The sequence below is a fragment of the Mustela nivalis genome, assembly GCF_964662115.1.
Source record: "Mustela nivalis genome assembly, chromosome: 7".
NCBI classification, from domain to species: Eukaryota; Metazoa; Chordata; class Mammalia; order Carnivora; family Mustelidae; genus Mustela; species Mustela nivalis.
The window spans coordinates 140,754,924-140,775,065 of NC_139026.1; the positions used below are offsets into that span (position 1 = coordinate 140,754,924).

General features: G+C 52.9%; 1 protein-coding gene across 5 annotated transcripts in view; it reads right to left on the reverse strand.

Annotated features, from left to right (window-relative positions):
* Positions 1–759: 759 nt before the first annotated feature.
* Positions 760–20,142, reverse strand: part of GATA3 (GATA binding protein 3) — a 27,680-nt gene continuing 8,297 nt past the window's right edge. For 2 of the 5 annotated variants that reach the window (XM_082738719.1, XM_082738718.1), the window contains exons 2-6: positions 19,139–19,785; positions 16,199–16,735; positions 10,682–10,827; positions 5,893–6,018; positions 760–1,960 (exon numbers count right to left, since the gene is read on the reverse strand). In XM_082738719.1, coding sequence (XP_082594845.1) covers positions 1,676–1,960; positions 5,893–6,018; positions 10,682–10,827; positions 16,199–16,735; positions 19,139–19,379 — 1,335 coding nt within the window. In that variant the 5' untranslated portion in view covers positions 19,380–19,785 and the 3' untranslated portion in view covers positions 760–1,675. Of the gene's footprint in view, positions 1,961–5,892; positions 6,019–10,681; positions 10,828–16,198; positions 16,736–18,826; positions 19,039–19,138; positions 19,786–19,836; positions 19,902–20,142 lie in introns of those variants that run through there. The other 3 variants (XM_082738720.1, XM_082738721.1, XM_082738722.1) reach the window with 3 other exon arrangements.

The following is a 20,142-nucleotide window of genomic DNA, read 5'->3' on the forward strand; positions in this document are numbered from 1 at the left end:
CATGCCAACAAACCCTCCACTGCGGTGATATTCAATGCGACAGTAGAAAAGCAGCACAGAGATGAACTCAGGCACCGGCCCAGCTCCTTGACCTCTTGCAGAGAGCAGCGCGGGGAAGCCATCATCCGCAGTCCGCCCGGGATCTCTGCGAGGAAATGGTCCCCCTCGCCCCTGCAAGGAGACGTGGCTGCTCGGGCCCCGCACGACAGGGGCTACAGCTCACGAGGGGACACAGAAGGGGCCCCAGAAGTTACTGCCCCCTCCCCGGTCTCCCCGCTCCCCGGGCTGCAGACAGCGCTCCAAAGATGCCCGGCTTCCCAAAGGAATAAATGTTTGCATTATCTCCTAGTGAATAACTTCCCATTTGGGTTTTGTTTTTAAATTAGCGGGAGCTACCAGATTCTCTAAGAGCCTGCCCCCCCCCCCCGCCCCGCTTTGATAACGATGTTATTTGGCTGTTTGAAGATATCTGCGCTTAATTTTTACACTAGTATTCCAACAGACTGCATGGGAGGCGGTGATCACTAACACAGAACACGACAGGCGCTGACAATCGGCGGGTGGCTCTCAGGACCCCGTCTGTTTGGCCGAGGTCCCTGGCATGCACGGCGGGCGCTCAAACATTTGCTTCCCCAAAGCCCGGGCTGCGGGAGGCGTGAGGGAAGAGACAGATGCTGCTGTACCCTTAGAAGCTAGTTAATAAATATCATCAAAAAACAAAATGGAAAAGAAGCCCTCCGGAGCACAGACCACCTTAGGTCAACTGAAGGTCATCTAGTTTATTCAACCAAAAAATCGAGAAAGAAGGAAAATAAGAAAACAGAAAGTAGTTCTTAACACTAGCAGTAAATAAATTTGTACAACCGTTCAGTCTGTATAATAGGATGAAATAAATCTACATCTCTTCTTATTTTGGTGCTTTGAATTATACATACAAACAACAATTACAGGGACTTGTTCACAAAGCGGGGAGGCCTGAGCGAGGCTCTCGGACCCCCTCGATGCCAATGCGTGCGTGCGTGCGTGGCCACACTGACTGCCCAGAACCGACAGAATTTTCCAGACAGAGGCCCACCGCTTTGAACAAATGATTTGCCTACGACTTTTTTCTTTTTTTCTTGCTTTTTTTTTTTTTTTTTTCCTTTTAATCCATCCAAGGACCACGACCAGTGCAAGGAATCGACACTGGCGGTTCGTCCATGAGAGGAGCAGACCTAGTTTCTTCTTAATTTCCACACTTTATCTCCCCCGTGTTCCTTAAAATTCTTGGCGTCTTTCATGCCTTTCTTACAGCTACCCAGATGCGATAACGTCTTCGTCTAATGTACAGTATTTTCTCACAATATAAGTTATATGCAATGTTCGGCGTGGTTTATTTTCTTTCTTTTCTTTTTTTTTCTTTTTTTTTTTTTTTTTCACAGCACTAGAGAGACCCTGATAAATAGGGAACATGAGTCTGAATGGCTTATTCACAAATGGGATCCAGATTCGGTGATCAAGAACACAGCACAGTGAGCTAGCTCTTCGGCGAAAGTGGCAACCGTCGTTTCGCTTTCTGCCTTCAGAAACATAGATCCGTGGGACTTCGGCTTCATGATACTGCTCCTGCAAAAATGCACGTGGGAGGGGCTGGAGGGACTCTCGCTGGGAGGCCTGGAAGCGTCGAGCAGGGGCTCTAACCCATGGCGGTGACCATACTGGAAGGATGGTGAGGTCCGAAGGAGAGGCTGGACGGGGGGTGCATCGGCGTCGGAGTGGTCAGCATGTGGCTGGAGTGGCTGAAGGGGGAGATGTGGCTGAGAGAGGACATATGTCTGGAGAGGGCGGCCGGGTTGAACGAGCTGCCCTTGGGGAAGTCCTCCAGCGTGTCGTGCACCTTTTTGCACTTTTTGGATTTGCTAGACATTTTTCGGTTCCGGGTCTGGATACCTTCTTTCTTCATGGTCAGGGGTCTGTTAATCTAAACAAAGATCAATTTTTTTTTTTTTTTTTACTTTTTTGGCCAGCTCCGAAAGGGCACAGGCTTTTACCCCCTCAGCACGGCTGCTCGGACAGGCTCACACTGGGGATCTGTTTCCCGAAGCCCCTTCCTCCCCGCCCCCACCCCTTCCTGTCTCCTTCCCGGGGACCCCGTGGCCTGCAGGTTCTGCAGCCGAGTTCCGATTGCTCTCGGTCGCAGCCGCCGAGAGATCACCAGTGAGGTGTTCCAACACAGAGGGTGTTAATAATGTCCATCTACGTCAATCACTTTGGGGAAGATGTGCCTCAGGAAACTCTGCGTTCCCAAGGACCATATGCTAGAGACCCACCCCATACGACCGCATTTCTCCAGTAACTAAGATGTCATAACTGGTCTGATTCCATTAGAATCTCCTTCGAATATTTCATGAGAATGGAGGCAAGGAAGGAGTCTTTAAGAGGGAGGTAACACTGTGTCCCCTCATTGGAAATCAGGGCTAGGACCAAGGAAACACTGCCAATGCGATCAGCCTCAAGCGTTGAAGTCCCTGGGCCTGGAGACACTAGGGCTCCGTCCTTCTCCAAAGTATCGGCCTTCTGCCCGGGCTTTCTCGCAGTAATGGGTGCTGTGAAAATCCTCCCCTGGAAAGCATATATTCTAGGGCCATGTTTTAATGCAGTGTGTCTGCAGAAGGTGGTCCCTCGCCCCCGTCACAGCAACCGAGCAATGACTGAAAGTTGCGATCTCTGCCTAGTTCTGACTCTGCACCCCTAACCAGCCAAAAGGCCCACTGACCCGTCGCCGAGTACTTGCTAAGCACTCAGAGGTACGCAGAATGGAGCTAGTATGACAGCACCCTCATCCTGAAAATCAGAGAGCAGGAGGGAGCTCAGGAAACAGACAAGCCAGGGCCTGACTCTGAACGTCTTGAACGAGTCTTCCGCACCCGGGACAGCACAGCATCTCTCTCTCTTTTTGAGAAGCCCCTGTCTGTGTTGTTTTTAAACTGCATTTGCTAGGGGTGCGGAGGGTGAGTAGAATCAAGTGGGGGATTTTACAAAGCAAGCCTTGATCACTCCCTACAATGAGTCAGAATGGGAGGCACCCTGATGGCCGACAGCTGCCCCATACGACAAACCACGCATCTGGCCACGCTTCAGGGAAATGTGGCAAACCAGCTCGAGGAGGGAATGTCAGAGTCCCGATCATTCCCGACTCCTTGGGGAAGAGCATCCTCTGCCACCCACATCCTTAAGAGTGGAGGAAGAGAAGCGGCTCTCCTGGCTCCAGCATCTACTTGTCTGCTCCCCAAGACAGAAAAGCACAGCTGAGGAAGACAGAAGCCAGTACCCAAGAGCAAAAGGGCTGCCAACAACACTTCTGGGAACAGCAGACACACGGCTTCCGGGGGTTGGGTTGGGAGAGGTCACCGCAAAGAGGGGTACAGAACCACATGCCAGGGCTGAGACCCAATTCCCTCTTATGCCAGGAAGGTAGAAGGTCTGAAAGGTCACTGCCAAAAGAACATCTCCGGGTTCCTTCTTCAAAGTGACAATCAAGATAAAGAGGCAGCCTGCAAAGGTGATAGGAATCTACTGTCACATCAAATCTTCCCCCAAGATAATGTCTAGACACACAGCTCTTTACACGGAGATCCAGATACACACAGCCAGATATCTGAATATAATATCTAGTTACACAGATAGCAGCGAGAACCCAGATAGCTAGTCTCAACACCACCTAGCTACACTGATCCGGAGATAGGTAGTTATCGAAACACCCAGATAAGAAGAAAGGAACCAACTCATAGCACACACATACAGGTCTCCAGATGGGCACAAGCAAACACGACGCAATGAGAATGTTCATCGAGGATGATCTCCCGTGGGTAGATACACCTAAACTGCCTCCTTTTGTGAAGTCTCGGTAAACCAGAGAAGACAGGAAAACTGCTCCTCCTGGGAAGCAGGTCCTTCCCCAGTCGCTGGAGCCCAGCCACCGAGTTAGGAGCAAGTAAAGAACAGGGTAGGAGGGAGCAGTGAAGATCTGATGAGAAATCGACATCCTTCCGAACCATCCTCAGATCAAACAGCCGAGACCGCATCTCATCATGGCTAAGCAGTCTGAGAAATTTAGGGCTGGTGAACTTCCCCGCGTTCCTGTGCTTCTGTGGGAAGCGGAACGAAACGTCTACATGCGGCCAGCTCGTGACTTTGAACTGAACTCTGGGACATGCTGAGATGACAAAGTGTTTACTCTCCCCCGGTCCCTATGGGTCCTCACGCTCCTGCCTGACCTCCTCGGAAGGCCTGGGCTGCTCTGAAGTCAGGCCCGGCTCTTCCACTCCAACAGCACGTCCGCTAGTACGAGCTCGTCGATGCTCTGAGTCATACCGCCTTCAAGTTCAACGGAAGTAAAATAATTTCTGCTCTGTCGGCATCGTGGGACTATCCGAGGCTCGGATGTAATCAAGTAACTTGAAAGTTCTTTGAAAACCTTAAATTACAGCCAAAAACAATCGGGAGAGGCTGCGCCGATGGCTGGGTAGCCCCAAAACGCTGATGGCCCAAGTCTCCCGGACTGTAATCACGGATCGGCTCCTCTCTACTGCAGGGAGCAAGAAATTCCCCAAAGCAAAAATGTAACCCGGGGCTCCCTGCTGATAAACAGGGAGACGCTACAGTCCGAGAATCAAGAGACGGTGACGAGGAAGACCGGTTCCCTTAGGCTGGGCATCACACAGGGACCACGGCAAGAGGGAATGACATGGAACGCGGAGACAGGAGTGTCACGGGGTCCCTGGACATGGCAGCAACTTAGTCCCAAAGGGCAAAGAAGGAGGAGTTTGCTGGGATCACCCTAAAGACGTTCTCTTGAGACTCAAAAAATCTACCCAGAAAAGCCTCCTCCCAATTCCCAGGTATTCCTGGGTGAGCCGAGTTCCTGCCGGAACAGCCCCCAGCAAAGAGCCTCTTCCCCATTCGGCCCCAGACTTTGCCAAAGGCAGATTGGCCAAGGGACTCTAGCAAAACCTGAGAAAAGACACGAGTGAGAGACAGAGAGAGAGAGAGAGAGAGAGGGAGGGAGAAATGGCCATTTTCTTCTTTGGGATGAATTAAACTTCAGGCCTCATTAGGTCAAGACCTGTCGGCTGCAGTTATTTGAGGCAAACAAAAAAACATCCGATCTTTTTTGTTTTGAACGTAAAGATATGACAAAACGCATCCCCCCCCCCCCCCATGAAAAGATTAGAAACAACACGGCTACGCCCAGGAGACGGGCTGGCGATCTTCATTCTGCAAAGATGACGCAAAAAGGACACAAGAGTTTCTCCTCCCTGATACGAGAACCCCATTTGGCTGCTCCCCTCTGGTCTCGGCTGGTGAGGACAGAGACATTGGAGGACATCTGCCAGACATTTCATTTCCCATCTTTTATCCAGAGAGACCATTTCACTTTCTCAGGTCAGGTCAGGTGAGACTGCTCCCCTCGGCGACAGACCTGCCCCATCTCAGCACGGCGTGGGCCGCACACACCATTCCACTCAATTCTCTCCACATCTCACCTCCCCTCCCCTGCCTGCTCTCATTCCCTCTTTTGCAAAAAAATTTCCAACTGCAGGGAAACATGGAACTATAAGGGTTTCCCAAAGGGAAGACTGGAAAGCCCCCACGAGGCACCCCCCGAGGCGCTGGACCACCGCATCACGGCATTGTCCACACCGACCTGGGGCGCAGGGTCATCCTCGGCCCCACACTGTCCCGTCTCGGCACCGCCACGGGGGACAGGGTAGGTCCCCTCGGATGCTGCCGCTCTGAGACCTGTTATCTAGCCTAAGGGAGCACGATCCAATGGAGAAGGGGACCTAGAGCCGGGGACCCCGTCTCACAGGCACCCCCAGAAAGGAAGCAGGTCCGGTCTGGGACACTTACATTGTGAAGCTTGTAGTAGAGCCCACACGCATTACAGACGGGGTCTCCGTTGGCATTTCTTCTCCAGAGCGTCGTGGTGGTGGTTTGACAGTTCGCACAGGACGTACCTGCCCTTCTTGCTGCCGACTGGGAGTCGGGGGGGGAGAGAGAGAGAGCGAGAGGGGGTCAAAATCAAAACAATTGAGAAATGGGTATTTCAGAACCACAGAGACACACTTACAAAAAGAAAAAGAAAAAAATCCGCATTGAAATCAAAACTAGCAAGCGGCCCACATGAAAGTAATCAAGATTCCCAAAAGCTGCCTCAAGAAGAAACAGGCAGCCGATTCCCTAGCATAGGAGCATGTCACCCGGTCGTCAAGGGGCCGGAATTTCGCCTGCCACTTGATGGGGCAGAATCGGGAGGCTCAGAGAGCCAACGCCACCGCCCTGAGCGAATGGTCCCCCAAGCCCCGGCCAGCAGACTTGGCCGGATGTTTAACTTGAACGGGTCGCAACTCTGAATTACCCCCGGTAGCCGGCTCTCGGTACCCCTGGGCACCAGACTCCCAGGAGGCCTTTTGCAAGGGCAACTGCCAAGAACATCAAGGCTCAACGAGGCCGCTGGCCGTCAGGACACACTGACAGCAGAGGGAGAGCAAACCCAAACCCCCAAGGCATTCGACCGCTCCCACATAACAAAATGCTGGATTCCCAAAAGATCAGGGAGCCCGCCTGGTGGGAGAGTGTCTGAACCTGTGTGCGTAAGTGGGGGGGTGGGGGGGAATCGTGCGCCACAGGACAGGCCACTTAGGAAGCACCAAGCAGGACATCCTTCGTGAGCTAGACTCCCAGGAAATCTGCCGCAGCCCTAAACTAAGGGCCCAGCCCTTACAGGCTTGGTACATCCTGGTGAACGCCACCCTCCTCCTTGGGTGGCTTTCAGATCATGAGCCCAGCTGAAAAGCAGGGAGAATTCTGCTAATCAACAGGAACCCGCCCCTCCCCCGCTCCCGCTCTCATCTCATTTCACCTTCGTGAAATTAGGTATTTCCTATTTGCCGTTCACAGAGCCTGAGAGTGGTAGGTCAGATGTCAGGCTCAGCTTGAATTCTAATTATTTGATTGTGTCACTGACTTCATTTCCTTTAAGAGGGAGATTTTTCTTTCACTTTTTGATGCACTTCAACTTACGAGCGTGCTGTTCTCTCCGTCCACGCTTTAAGGGGGAGAAAAAGGTAAATTCAAGCACTTTCCGAAGAAAATGAAGTTGGGTCCCTTTTAACGTATACCTCTATGAACACCTCCCCTCTCTCCCCAACCTGTAAAGACCATTTTTACTGCTCAAGACGAATTCCCCGACTCTGGGCTCAGGTATTATTATCAAAGGTGGGAGGAGAAGCCAGAAGTCAGCTACGTGTGATCTAGAAAATTCCACCATGTTTATACAAGTCTGAGATCAAACTCGAGGGATCGTCGTATGCTTTGCTGTCAATATTTCCTCAAGCCAAAAAAGTTAGGCCATCCACCCGAAGCTGCCGGACATTGGGCAAACTCCTGGCCATTCGGAATGAAGCCGATTCCCTTCCCTTCAAACCAAACCACTAAACTGTGCCACTGATAGTCTCCTGACTCCTACCAGCTTACAGAGCTAAGCTATGGCTTTTATTTATTTAGACTGGGGTGGTATTCTTTATTCTCTGTGTTCTTAAAAAAAAAAAAAAAAAAAATCTGGGCAGTTAAAACAGCTCTTCTGGGGGCGCCTGGGTGGCTCAGTGGGTTAAGCCGCTGCCTTCGGCTCAGGTCATGATCTCAGGGTCCTGGGGTCGAGTCCCGCATCGGGCTCTCTGCTCAGCAGGGAGCCTGCTTCCCTCTCTCTCTCTCTCTGCCTGCCTCTCTGCCTACTTGTGATCTCTCTCTGTCAAATAAATAAATAAAATCTTTAAAAAAAAAAAAAAAAACAGCTCTTCTGTGCCATCATTGACCAAGTCGAACTTTCTGGCCGTCCATCTTGGAAACCGTTCCCCAGAGCCCAGGCGGTGCCCCCTCTGACCCCCACACGCCCGTGCCCACCTGCCTTCGGAACCCTGGAGCAGAGGCCAGACTAACTTTCCCTTGCATGCACTTGGGAGGAGAATGATACCGAGAATCAGTGCTTGAAGATTCCGACAACGATGTTATCGCGTCATGATTATTACCTTCCTGCGCTTTCCTCTTGAAAACAGATACTGAGATAGAGTCCGTTAATATCTACGTGGCCCATGGATTTCCCAGCTCAGCAACTTCAAACACAGGCTACAAGCGCCTAACGCCAGCCGGTAAAAGTCAGGCTCCAAGAAAGGGGGTCCCCGGTGCAGCCCTTCTCAGTTATATTGACAGTAACGTAAATACGAGCGGCCTCAGAGTACGTCTCCGGTCCACAGGCTCGATGCAAATTGACACAACCTCTCCAAGCCACACTGTCTGTCTCACGAGCAGGAGACAGAGCACATTCATAAAGCAAGCTCGACACGGCTAGCTGTTGGGCAGACGGAAACCCGGGCAAGACTCGGAAAAAAATATTCTAGGGATCTCCTCTCCGGTCATGTCTTCGGTTTCCTGGGTGAGCTTCTTGAGGGTAGACAGGCGTCTTCGGGAGGGGCGGGCTACATTGTGGGCTGGGTGGTCTGCAGCAAAGAAGCCAATGGGCCCAGGCAAAATAGCCAGGTGGGAGGCAGGGGTGGCCGGAAGGAAGAGGAAATACAGGGAAGAAACCAAGAAAGTTCCAGGTACTCAGAAAGCAAACATATCTAAGGGCTAAATAATAGTAATAATAATAATAGTAATAGCAGTAATGGTAATAGGAATAGGAATAGTAAACAACTCTCCTCAATGTGTTTTCAGCAGCTCTCTGGAGCCTATGAATTCTATGGAACTCAAAATATAAAACCGCCCAGGATGGATGAATACGAAAGAAAAGACAGCTGAAAATGTGACAGCCAATGAACTCCGGAATTCAAAGCAATATTACTCAGAGTTTTTGAGATTTCTTATGAAAGGTAGATGAAGACAGACTTACGTAAAATGCAAGTCGAGCCCTCCTATGCAGTCTGCCCAGACAGAAGAAACCCCAAGAAAATGTCAAATACACACTTGCTCATCAACCAGCCCATTGTCTGAGGCTTTACACCCTCTTTTCTCTCTTTCTCTTTTTTTTTTTACCTTAAAAAAAAAAGTCCAATTATAAGGATGGTACCAAGACATATTTTAACAAGAAAGTTTTTGTTGTCAGTTCTGTTTCTTTGCCTCTTTCTTTCTTTCTTTCTTATTTATTTATTATTATTATTATTTTTTTTTTTTTACGAAGGCCAGGTTTGAGTGATTCAGAACATTCTTTTGTGGTGCGATCATATTCATTCTGGGCTAACACCTCCAGCCATTTTTTTCTTTTTTTTTTTTTTTTCAAACACTTGTTCTGATATGTTCAAACATCTTGATGTTTAGGTTGGGGAAGCTGAGCTGTTGTTTATGAGTTATCTCCAGTGCTCAGATATCCGGCAGCTTTTTCCTAGGAAGTTAGCTTTGCACATGAGAGAAAGGAAAAAAAAAAATACCCAAGTGCAGGGGGACCAGCGGGGAAGGTTGAGAGCGCTGGAGGAGGGGGCAAAGATCAGAAGGACTCAAGCCAGGGAGACCAAGGATTGCCAGAAATTCAAGTCACATGGGCACTTCCATCCCTAGAAAGTTTTTCCTTCTTCTGAAAAGGATGTGAAAGGTGTTGAGTTGCACTCAAATCTGATGGAGATGACAAATAATTCTTTAAAAGGAATCCAGAGGATTTGTTTCCGGGGGGTGGAGGGGGGGGCTTCCCCCCTCCCAATCTGATGGATGCAGCTTTATCCACTAATCTGCATGGGGAAATTCCCCTGCTCTCTTCTCTACTTGGTGAATGTCATCAGCACAAAAAGCATTTTGATCTCTTAACTGTGGTTAGGGTTATCTTTTGCCAAAAGCCTGCTTTTGTTTGCCTGTTACACACACTTGCTTTCCAGTCCGAGCCTGAGGTTCCAAAGACAAGCTCACAAATGGACTTCTCCTTCTAGTCTTCCTTAGAAATTGCTCAAGTACTCCTAGGGGTCAAGACGTTTGAGAAAGAAAGAAGGGGATAAAAACCATCCCCCTCCCCCTAGTGACTGGAGGGGCAAATAGGACCAAGCGGCACATGAGACCAAGAGGCAAGACAGGAATCCCACAGTTCTCCCCAAAGGCGTGAGCGGTGGAAAATCCTCAATCCTTAAGACCAGGAAAGAAGAAAAACTCAATTAGACTCAGTGGCTGCTGCTAGTGAACCTCAGCTAATTGGCCCCATCAATCTTAAAGCATGGGCACACGAGACCCCTCCGTGGCATTGAACCTTGCTCACTTCCTCGGGGGGCCTGCCGCGGAGGGATGTGTTCTAGATGGTTCCTGGTACCTGCATCTGCACACAACATTTCTCCGATTATCAATGAATCTGAACTCACTTTCTCCGGTCTGCTCTCTATTTGCAAACACATTAGAGGTTCGATAACCAAAACGCCAGCACCCTTAAAAATTTGTCAAGTGACTTAGGATATGTGAAGGGGAAAAAGGAGAGAGAGTGAGCTTTTCTGTAGCTCTAATTTGAGAAAAGAAACGGGGGGGTGGGGTGGGCAGGGGGAAGGGATCCCAAGCAAGCGGACACGATTTTGAGCTGTCCTGCCAATTTCCTGCAGAACGCTGTCCTTCCTGAAGAGAGGAAATTAAAAACACACAATGGTTCGTGTTGGATCCGTGTTTCTGGAGAACTCACCAGCCTTCGCTTGGGCTTGATAAGGGGTCGGTTCTGTCCGTTCATTTTGTGGTAGAGCCCGCAGGCGTTGCACAGGTAATGCCCGGTGCCATCCCGTCGCCACAGGGGGGTGGAGGTGGCCCCACAGTTCACGCACTCCCTGCCTTCTGGAAACAAGACCACACAGCAGTCACTTGGGGAAGAACACTGACAGGCACTCAGAAGGAAGGAATGAGAGTAAAACTGGGACCTTCCCCCCTATTGGGGAACTTTCCCACCCCCCCATGCCCCCCACCCCCCTTAAGGTGGTGCCCAAGTGCCCAAGGGAAGAGCCACCCTCTGGCCCTGTCATAGCTTAACCATTCCCCTGCAAGTCCAGCTCTCGCCCCAAGAAGTAGCTCATGAATAAACAGCAGCACAACCTTGCTCGGGGGCCAGCCTGACTTCATGGGGAAGAAAGAAGGCAGATTGCAACTTGAAATGGTTCCCTGAGAAAAGGCTGAGCCCTGGACTGCGGCAGAGCAAAACATTCCCCTTCGGGACCCTCAAGGGAAAAACGAAGGTGTCCCCATCACCACCGTGGGGTCTGTCTATGGAGATGGATGAAATCCTGCCGATCAGGATGGGGAGAGAGGGAAGAGGAATGAATGCACGGCTGGACAGACCAACAGATAACAAATCGATGAACAGACTGGTCAATGGGCTGATTGATCTGAAGACCCCAGGTTTTAGATTTGACTTCCAATAAAACCGGAAATGTCCCTGGCTGGCAAATAAAGATGAAGACCCGGCGGGGGCCCCAGACATCCCCCCCACCACATTTTCTTTCTCTCTAGAAAAGGCCAAGGTCTTCTACGACTGGCCAGCCACTGTGACAGACACTGAAGGCAAAGTAGGACCCCAGCAGGACCAAGCCCGGAGGTGTTGGAGGGAAATACCCTTGGAGATGTTGGCGGGAAGGAAGAACAGGCCAATTAAAAGGGGGGGGTGACCTCTCAAGTCAGCCGGCTCATTAACCAAGGCTTTCCTGCAGTTGCTCTTTTTCCAAAAAAACAAACAAACAAAATAAACAAAAAACCGGCCAGGCCGGTTCACTCCGGGGGCAGGAGAATGACCCAGACCCAACTCTGGGGGGGAAAAGCTCCTGGAGAGAATCCCTCAAAATGCCATTTTAGCACCGTGCGGGGGGATTACGGCTCACTGATTTCTTTCCAACTTCTGCGGGAGAAGGGAAGGGAGGACAGTTTCTGGGAGAACCTGCCCAGCTCTTGGGGGGCCTGTACAGGCATCTCTGCCAACCCAGCCAGACTGGGAGGAGCTCCCTCCCCTGCTCCCCACTCACCCCAGACCCTTGCACGAGCCAGGAGCTCCCAAGAGGAGGCGTCGGGGAGAGGGTTTCACTTTCTCTGGGGGTGCTAGCTGGGAGGTTTGGGAGGCTGGTAGGGGACAAAGATGAGCCCCTAAGGGTTGTTTCGTTTTATGAGATTCATCAGCTAATTCTAAACTACCCAGAAGACAGAGTGGAGGAAGAGAACGGGCCGGCTGTTTGGGAATCAGGAGGACTCCCTACCGCGGGAGCACAAGGCTGGTGTGGGAACCTGTCTGGTCTTTGGAAATCCTAGGCCAAGTATAAAGGGTGTGGGGGGTTCACGCCTATAAGCTTGGGTTTTTTTTTGTTTTTCTCCTCCAGGGACAGGCTCTGGGGAAGGAAAGATGTTTAGAAATGGAGGACTTTGTCTGACGTTGGCGTTCATAATGGTGCTGACTAGTTTTGGTCCAGTTTCCTTTTAAAAATTAAAAAATAAAAGATGGTAAAGAGTTGTATCTAAGTATATAGATATACGTATTTTTTCTCCACCAATTCTAGAAAGCTGTTCAACCCAGGGTCTACAGAGAGCCTCCCACGAGCCACTGAGCCACTGGCACTCTCCCCACACTCGGTGCTGCTGAGCCCGGTACCACGTTCCGGTTTGGGTACCCAGCAGGATCTAACTGTCCTTGAAAAGGCTTGGGACCATATGACATCGCTGCTGCAGTCGGAAGCCAACCGCCTGGGTGGCGGGCCGAGGGGGAGGCAGAGAGGAAGGAGGAAAAAGCAAGTGGGCGAGAAGGTGCCTCCTGCAGCCTAGCCGAGGGGGGCGGGCAGGCTCCCCTCCCCCGCAGTCCCAGTGCCGCACGCAGGCACCGGGTCAGCCCCTTCTGGGGGCAGTGACACCGGCCCGTGCTGGCCCTGGGGAGCGGCAGGCCCCCTCCCCATCCGGCCAAGACAGAGTCCTCCTTCTGTCCCTTTCCTGCTGGGCAGGGAGGGCTGGGGCGAGGTTTCGCTGGCCCCCTCCTCCCTCTCTTCCCCTCCCCTCTCGGAGCGGAGTCCCCGCTGCGGCCGGCCCGCAGCCCTGCTCCTGGGCACCGGGGGCTGGGGGATCTCCCGGCCTGACGCGATTAGTCTGATTTCCTCTCCTTTGTCAGCCAGTGAGGAGGATGACAGCTTCCTTTTCAGGGGGACCTTCGAGACTAGACTAGCAACGGTTGCCTCTTCAGCCAGGCTCCGCACACTAGAGCAATTTTCTGTCTTGATTCACTCCGCAAGTTTGCGATTGCCTCGTCTGGCTTTTTCTTTTTTTCTTTCTTTCTTTCTTTTTTTTTTTTTTTTTTCTTGTCTCATTGTTGCCTCTAGTCTGTGACTTCAGCAAACAACCAATTTTCCTAATGGAGGCCCTGACTCTCCTGGTTTCTTCCCCTCTCCTCACTCACTGCCTGGTGTGAGCTGCTCAGACAGACACCTCTCTCTCTTAGGGGACGAGAACCACAGAGCTGTGAGGCCTCTTGACATTCGACAGCCATTTTCAAACACACCCCCAACCCCCTGGCCTCCAGCTGAAATTCTGAGACCTGGGCTGGCTTGGAAGGAGTAGGAGCTGGACCCGAGTCTGCGAAGAGGAAAGTGGGGGAGATGCCCACAGTCAGGGGAGGCTTGGGGGGGGCCCTTCGCTAGAAGCCTTTGTCTTTTGTTTGCAGAGGGAGACCCAGCACTGACAGCCCTGGCGTTAGAAAAGCACGAGGTACCCTAACCACTGCTTCAACCGTTCCTCCAAAATGCAACAACCCTCTCTTCTCCTGTCTCCACCTTCGGCAAATGCATTTGCACAGAGTTCAAAAAAAAAGAAAAAAAAAAGAAAAAAAGAAAAGCAACCACTAAACCCCAGAGAACTCCCTGAAGAACTGCTGCCATTTCCACCCTCTCTACCTAGAAAGGTCTAGAAACCCTCCTCCCCACTCCCACACTCCCAAAAGTCCCAGCTCCCCGGCTGCCCAGGTGTGCAGCCTTGGGGTTTCTGACTGTGAGAAAGGAATAAAAAGGAGGAAGTAAAAAGCCATATTGCAATGTCTTCTCTCCTCTCCCCACCAACCAAGATAATAATAATAATATATAAAAAGTTTTAAAAAAACAAAAAAGTACAATAGACCCAAAGGTGTTCCTGGTTCCGGTTTGGGGTAACTGCAGCTCTTCCTCCCACCCGCCCCAAATGTTCAGGGGCTTGAGGAAAGAGTGAAAGTTCAGAAAAGACCTGCCTAAGGCCAAAGGTGTGCCCCCAGTGGGGAGAGAAACCAGAGGCTCTGGAAAAGTTGTTCTGTCCCCTCCCCCACTCAAACCACCACCCCAGCCTCAAATACCACGATCTTCCCCCCCCCAAAAAAACTTTGCGCTACCAGAAAAGAGAAATTGAAAAAAAAAAAAAAATCCCATCGCTAGCTCGAAATGCATCGGTTTGCTGAAGAGAGCAGTCCTATCAGTCCTCAAGCTCTGATCTAACCCCGGCTTTTCTGAGTCAAGGTGAACCCCACTTCTCCGGAACCCTCCACTCCAGGCCCAAGCCCAGCTCCCCTGCGAGGCAGCCGGGCCACTTTCCTCTGCCTGTTGTCCCTTCCTCTTGCTTTCTCTTTGACTCCACCAGCGAGCCTACCTCCCTCTCCCTCTGCCGACTTTCATGTACTGAACATGCAGGTCTGAGTTTTTCTGTCAGCCTAACCGCATCCGGACTCTATTAAAGTTCCTGGCGCGGGATAAACAATGCAACTGTCGCGTGCGGCAGTCTGAAAATAATTGGATTAGCTCAAACATATCAACTAAATAGAGACAGTCCTGCCCAGGCAGTCGGAGTGAATGTCACCCTGGAAAAAAACCCTGAAAACTGATCTCATGGTCACTGGGCTCCCAGAGCCCTCCCTCGGAAGTTTTTCAAACCCGGGTTTTTGCAAGCCCGGTTTCAAGACTGCTCGTCCCACCCAGAAAAGACAAGTGATTTTCACCACTTCTTTGTCTATAGGATCTCTATAGAGGGCAGAGGTGAGACGCTGGAATGAGCTCGGACAGACAGACCCACCCTGAAATGGACCCACCCAAGGAGACAGAACAATCTTTGAAAAATAATCTTTTAAACTATAGCTAAACCTCATCTGAGATAAGAATCCCAAGGTCTCCCGACGACTTTGGTTAGAAGCAACACTGGCAATGGATTATTTTCTTTTGAAAGCCAAAATATTTTGTGTGGGTTTGGTGTTGCCTCTTTTTTTTTTTTTTTTTTTTTTTTTTTTAAAGCATGTGTCTACAGCCAGAGATTCAAGACGCCCCGCTCTTTTAGACAGGGGGTGCTTTTCTGAGAAAGGGTGGGCAGAGGAAGCGGAGACCCACACCTAGGGAACGTCGTCCTGTTCTTCCTACCTCCTCTGGCTTCCGATCAGTCGAGGAAGAGGTCCTGAGACGCCTTCCTGCCCTGGGCCTGTGCTGCCACCACAGGTGACTGGCCCCCTGGACTTTTGATTTTCATTCCAGTTTTCCCGGGACACAGCCCTCCTCTCTTAGGGTGACAGCCCTCTCTTCCATGCAAAGAATACGTGTGCTGCTTTTGCCAGGGTCCTGCTTTCCACACACACCCCCAAATATACACATGCTTTATTTACCCGTCTGTGTAAAGGGCTGTCCCTCTGTTGCCTGCATGACCCCCACGGAGCTGAGCCCAGAAGAACAGGCAGACGGCCACAGAGGCCAGGGGGGTCAAAGGGGGGACCTGTTTGTTTAGGTTTGAGGAGGTTTCGTTTTAGCATTAAACACTAAAGATCTATTCCCTGGGCTTTCCATTGGGTCTTGGAAACTGACTAAAGGTTACTGGCAGAACCCAAAGGTCCCCAGGCAGGCAGGACAGGGTATTTGTTTTTGTTTGTCTTTTTCCTTCCCCAGCTCATGGAAGGGGGGGGGTGGTAAATTAGATCCCACTTCCCCTCGGCTCTGAGGACTGGAATGAGATAGGACACACCTCATTCTTTCCCCCTGCTGGAAGAAAGGGAAGAAACCAAATCTCGGAAGGGTCTGGAACACCAGCCAGCTCCCCTGAGGGGCCAGCCTTGGGCTGCCTCCTCCCTGCCCTGGATTTAGGAGAAGGGAGAGGTGGGAAGAGACGAAAAGCTTTGCTCCGGGGTTGGGGGGGGCGTGGGGGTGGCGGTGGAGAAGGGAGTGGGGGTGTTGGTGGAGAAGGCTCCTACCTGTGCTGGATCTCGCCTTGGGCCTCGACTTGCATCCGAAGCCGGTGGGGGAGCCCCCCAGCAGGCTGCTGGGCGGGAAGAGTCCGGAGCTGTATTCGGGGACGTAGGGCGGGTACGTGGTGATGGGGTGATGCGCGGTGGAGGCCGCCCCTCCCAGGGTGGTCATGCTGCCCCGCGAGTGCGTGGACTCGAGCTTCATGCTGTCGGGCAGCGGCACCTGGTACTTGATGCACTCTTTCTCGTCCTGCCGGGCCGAGCCGGCCGAGCCCGGGGTGGACAGGGACGGGTCCGGGGAGACGTCCTTCGGCGGGGTGGGCGGGAAGGTGAAGAGGTGCGGGCTGGAGTGGCCCGCCGACAGCGAGGACGACGAGGCCGGCGGGTAGACGGACAGCGGCCCCGGAGAGCCGTGGTGGATGGACGTCTTGGAGAAGGGGCTGAGGTTCCAGGGCGAAGCGGTGTGGTGGCTGCCCAGAGCCTTGCCGCCATCCAGCCAGGGCAGGGATCCGTGCAGCAGGGGCGGGCGGCACACCTGGCTCCCTGCGCGGGAAGGGGGTTGGGGTAGGGGGGAGGCAGGACAGAGAAATGCCCGTGAGAGCCGCTTCGGAGACCCTCAGACACACTTGGGGGTCCTCCCCCTTGCCTGGCCAGACCCAAACACACCTTGGACCCCAGAGCAGGCCCACTCCTTCCCCCAGGCTGGCCAGAACACCTTGGCCAGCGCGCTCTTTACACCCGTGTCTCCTACACGAAGGTCCCATCAAATCCAGCAGAATTGGGGGCCTGTGTCTGACATCCAAGAGATGCTTGGAGGAAGTGGAGAGAGCCCCTGGGCATATCTGGTCTCTCTAGATACCCTTTCTAAGTGGCATCCCTGAGGTCCCTCTCTGGAACTTGACTTGATTTATTGGTTTCCTCCAATGGCCCAGAGTCCCCCTCCCCAGACCTGATCCCAGCCAGGCCGGGAATAATGAGGCCTGATGGGCGAGCCTAGCCAAACCACCGCTCCACACCGGGAAAAGACGGGGACCCGGAGAGAGGCCCCAGTCCCAAGGCCCAGGGCAGGAAGGAAGGAGCGGGAAGGGAGCATTTGGGGGTTACTTTCCAGTAACCCTACTTCAGCGCCTGCTCCTAACGCGCAAGGCCCGAACTGGGATTTGCGAGGACCTTTTAATCACCCAGACTGTTGGAGGAAGTTTCCAGGGCTGGACCCTGCCTTTTTCACCCTCCCAAATCCTACAGAAGGAAAATAAAGTAAACCCCAAAGCTGCCCTCAAAGTTGGGATGCCACCAGTGCCACTGGAGAATTTTCACCTGAGCCCCTACGACACAAAATCCTTGTTGACATGTATCTTTCACTTTCCAGAGCATTCAGAAGACACAGTTTTCGGATGGCCATGACTCAGGCACGTCCACTCACCCTGAGAGGGGCCCATGCAGACGTTAAGTGCAAATCCACACACTTAGTGATCTTTTAATCCACTACCTACCTCAGCATCTGACATTCTCTTTAACCATGAAGAACAATACTGAAACTAAAATCTTGAGAGAGGAAGGGGTGGGGAGGGGGAAGGAGAGCTCTCTGAACGCCAAGGGTCAAGATTCAATGTTATGCAGGAAGTAGTATAGTAAATAATATTAAGTCTGCATCTACCGCATTTCCACTTAACTGCTGATCTGCAGAGAAGCAGGGCAAGGAGCGCCCCATCCGCAGAAACAATTGTTTAAAACCTGGTGACAGCAGGGCGGTGGACGCCTGCCGCGAGGGGCTCTGTCACCGGCGTCGCCAGTGCAGGCTCTAAGTAGGGGGACCAAGGAAGACCTCAGTCGCCCAGACTAGGAGAGACTCCCATTTTCTCTGCCTGAGATTGTGCCTCTATTTCTTGTTTAGGAACTCACTTACGCTGGAAATCTTAGAGCTTTTTCCCCCCTTACGCACAAGGCTGAGTTCTCAACCTTTTAGAAAGCGGCGAAACTATTCAAAGGTGAAAGAGAAAGGAAAAAAAGAAAAGACAAGACAACTTTTCTTTCTTATGTGGGAGTGATTCCCACATAAGAAAGAAAACCCTTTGGATCCTAAATCTTCTTTGGGAGCCTAAGGGGACTGTGGTAGGCCGGAGGAGAGAGTAAGGCAAGGTTTTGGGGGAGCAGGGAATGCGGCAACCTAAAAGCCAAGACGCAGGAAAATTCTGTGCAGCCGGGAATCTCCCGTTTAAGACAGTAGCCTCCCCACCGAAACCCCTTCAAGTACCAGAATTCCACTCCTCAGAGCCAAGGGGTGCCAGACCTGCCCAGGAACCAAATGCACTAGCTTCGGGGAGAGGTCAAAACAAAAAAAAAAAAAAGAAAAGAAAAGAAAAAAAAAAAAAAAACAGGGATGCGGATTAAATTTCTCTCCGGCCTTTCTGAACGTGTGCCCAGAAAAGAAACTGAGGCACGCTGGCAGAAGCCCCCCCACCCCACCCCGAGAAAGAACTGCAGGATAACTGGGGGGAGCGAAGCCCTTTCCGAAGGACCCAAGCCCGAGCCGGGCTCGGCCCGCGCCGCCCGCGGGCCCACGGAGCCGCAGCCGCAGGAGCAGAGGCTCGGCTCCCGGAGCCCCGGAGCCGGAGGCGCCCCCGCCCCCCGAACCTGCGGCCGCGCGGGGAGAGAGGGCTGCAGTCGGGCGCCTGCCAGGTGAGCGCCAGGCCCCGGGCACAGCCGCCGCGGAGAGACGCCTGCTGCGACTTTTTGAAAAACACACTCTCGCGGCGACCGAGGCTGCTTCCTCGCCCATTTCCGGGCCCCAATTTTTTTTTTTTTTTTTTTTTTTGAATTGTAGCAGGAACGGCACTTGGGGGCTTTCGCTGGGTCTCCCCACCCCCTCGTCCCTCCCCGCCTCCCCGACCCGGCGGGGAGCGGCGGCAGCTGGGCGGGGGGTCCCGGCGCCCCGGGCGGACTCACCGTGGTGGGTCGGAGGGTACCTCTGCACCGTGGCCCTCACTGAGTTTCCGTAGTAGGTAGGGACGTGGTTGCCTTGACCGTCGATGTTAAAAAGTACATCCACCTCCTCGGGCAGGGGGTACTGCGCCGGGTCCATGTAGGAGTGGCCGAGGCCCGGGTGGTGCGTGTCCGGGTGCTGCCCGTTGAGGACCGCGGGGTGGTGGTGGCTCACCCAGCGCGGCTGGTCCGCTGTCACCTCCATGGCCCCGGCTGCGCTCGCGCCCTCTCGCCAGGCCCGGAACCCGCGCGCGGAGAGGGAGGGCGGTCGGGCTGGAGGGTCGGGGTGGGGGCTCCGAGGCTCTGCAGGTGCTCCTGCCGTCCGAGGGGCGGGGGTCGGTTAACGATTTGTTTTCAGTGGGGGAATGGGAACGCTGGGAAGGAAAAGTAAGCAAAGGAGATTTAAAAAAAAAAAAAAAATCTGTAAGCAGTAGGTAAGAGAAGAAGGAGAAGAAAAAAGAAATTCCCAAAAAATAGGTACGGAAGGATAAAGGGGGACCAAGTCCTAAGACGGGGGAGGGCGAGCGAAGGTGGCTGGAATTCTGCGGGGGAGGCTCTTCTGCACCGGGGCTCCCTCAGCGGCTCCGAGGCTGAGGCTCTCCTCGGGTCACCTGCGAAGGAGAGAGGGGGAAACCTGGATGAGCTCCTGAGGACTTGAGCACCTGAGTTTATGAAGTGGCACCACCTCCCCGCGAGCCGCCCGGCCCCGCGCCCGCGCACCCAGGACACGCGCGCACACGCGCACACGCGCACGCCTCCTCCCGAGCGAGGCCAACCGGGACGCGGCCGCCCAGGGAACGACTCCCAAGTCCATCCCCGGCAGCCGGGCGGTCCCTCCCGAGGGCCCTGCACCGGCTGAGCGGTTGCAGCTCGGCCGACAGCTCCCTCTCCCCCCACCCCCGGGGACAGCGATCCCGGGACCTGCCTTCCAGGCCTCCAGCAGCTCTCCAAAGAGGAGGGCTAAGTTG